Source organism: Apis dorsata, unplaced genomic scaffold (assembly GCF_000469605.1).
Source record: "Apis dorsata unplaced genomic scaffold, Apis dorsata 1.3 scaffold_49954, whole genome shotgun sequence".
Classification (NCBI taxonomy): domain Eukaryota; kingdom Metazoa; phylum Arthropoda; class Insecta; order Hymenoptera; family Apidae; genus Apis; species Apis dorsata.
In genome coordinates, this window is record NW_006265912.1 from 1 (window position 1) to 284 (window position 284).

Genomic DNA, 284 nt, shown 5'->3' on the forward strand with positions numbered 1-284 from the left:
ACTTTCCGTTGTAGTTTCTGGTATAGGTGTTGTAGTAATAGTTGTTGCAGTAGTTGTTGTTTCCGGCGATGTTGTCGTGGTTACAGTTGTTTCTTCAGTTGTAGTAGGAATAACCTCAGTCGTAGTGGTTGCTGGAGTTGGACTTTCCGTTGTAGTTTCTGTTTCTATAGGTGTTGTAGTAGTAGTTGTTGGTGTAGTTGTTTCAGGCGATGTTGTCGTGATTATAGTTGTTTCTTCGGTTGTAGTTGGAATTACAGTAGTTGTAGTGGTTGGCGGAGTTGGAC

At 41.5% G+C, this 284-nt stretch overlaps 1 protein-coding gene across 1 annotated transcript; it reads right to left on the bottom strand.

The window, feature by feature from the left end:
• Window positions 1-6: 6 nt before the first annotated feature.
• LOC116186711 (integumentary mucin A.1-like) lies at window positions 7-270 on the bottom strand (the record flags this gene model as incomplete). Its single annotated transcript, XM_031514885.1, has 1 exon — window positions 7-270. A coding segment is annotated over one exon (264 nt), but the record flags the coding sequence as incomplete, so codon positions are not given.
• Between the last annotated feature and the right edge of the window lie 14 nt (window positions 271-284).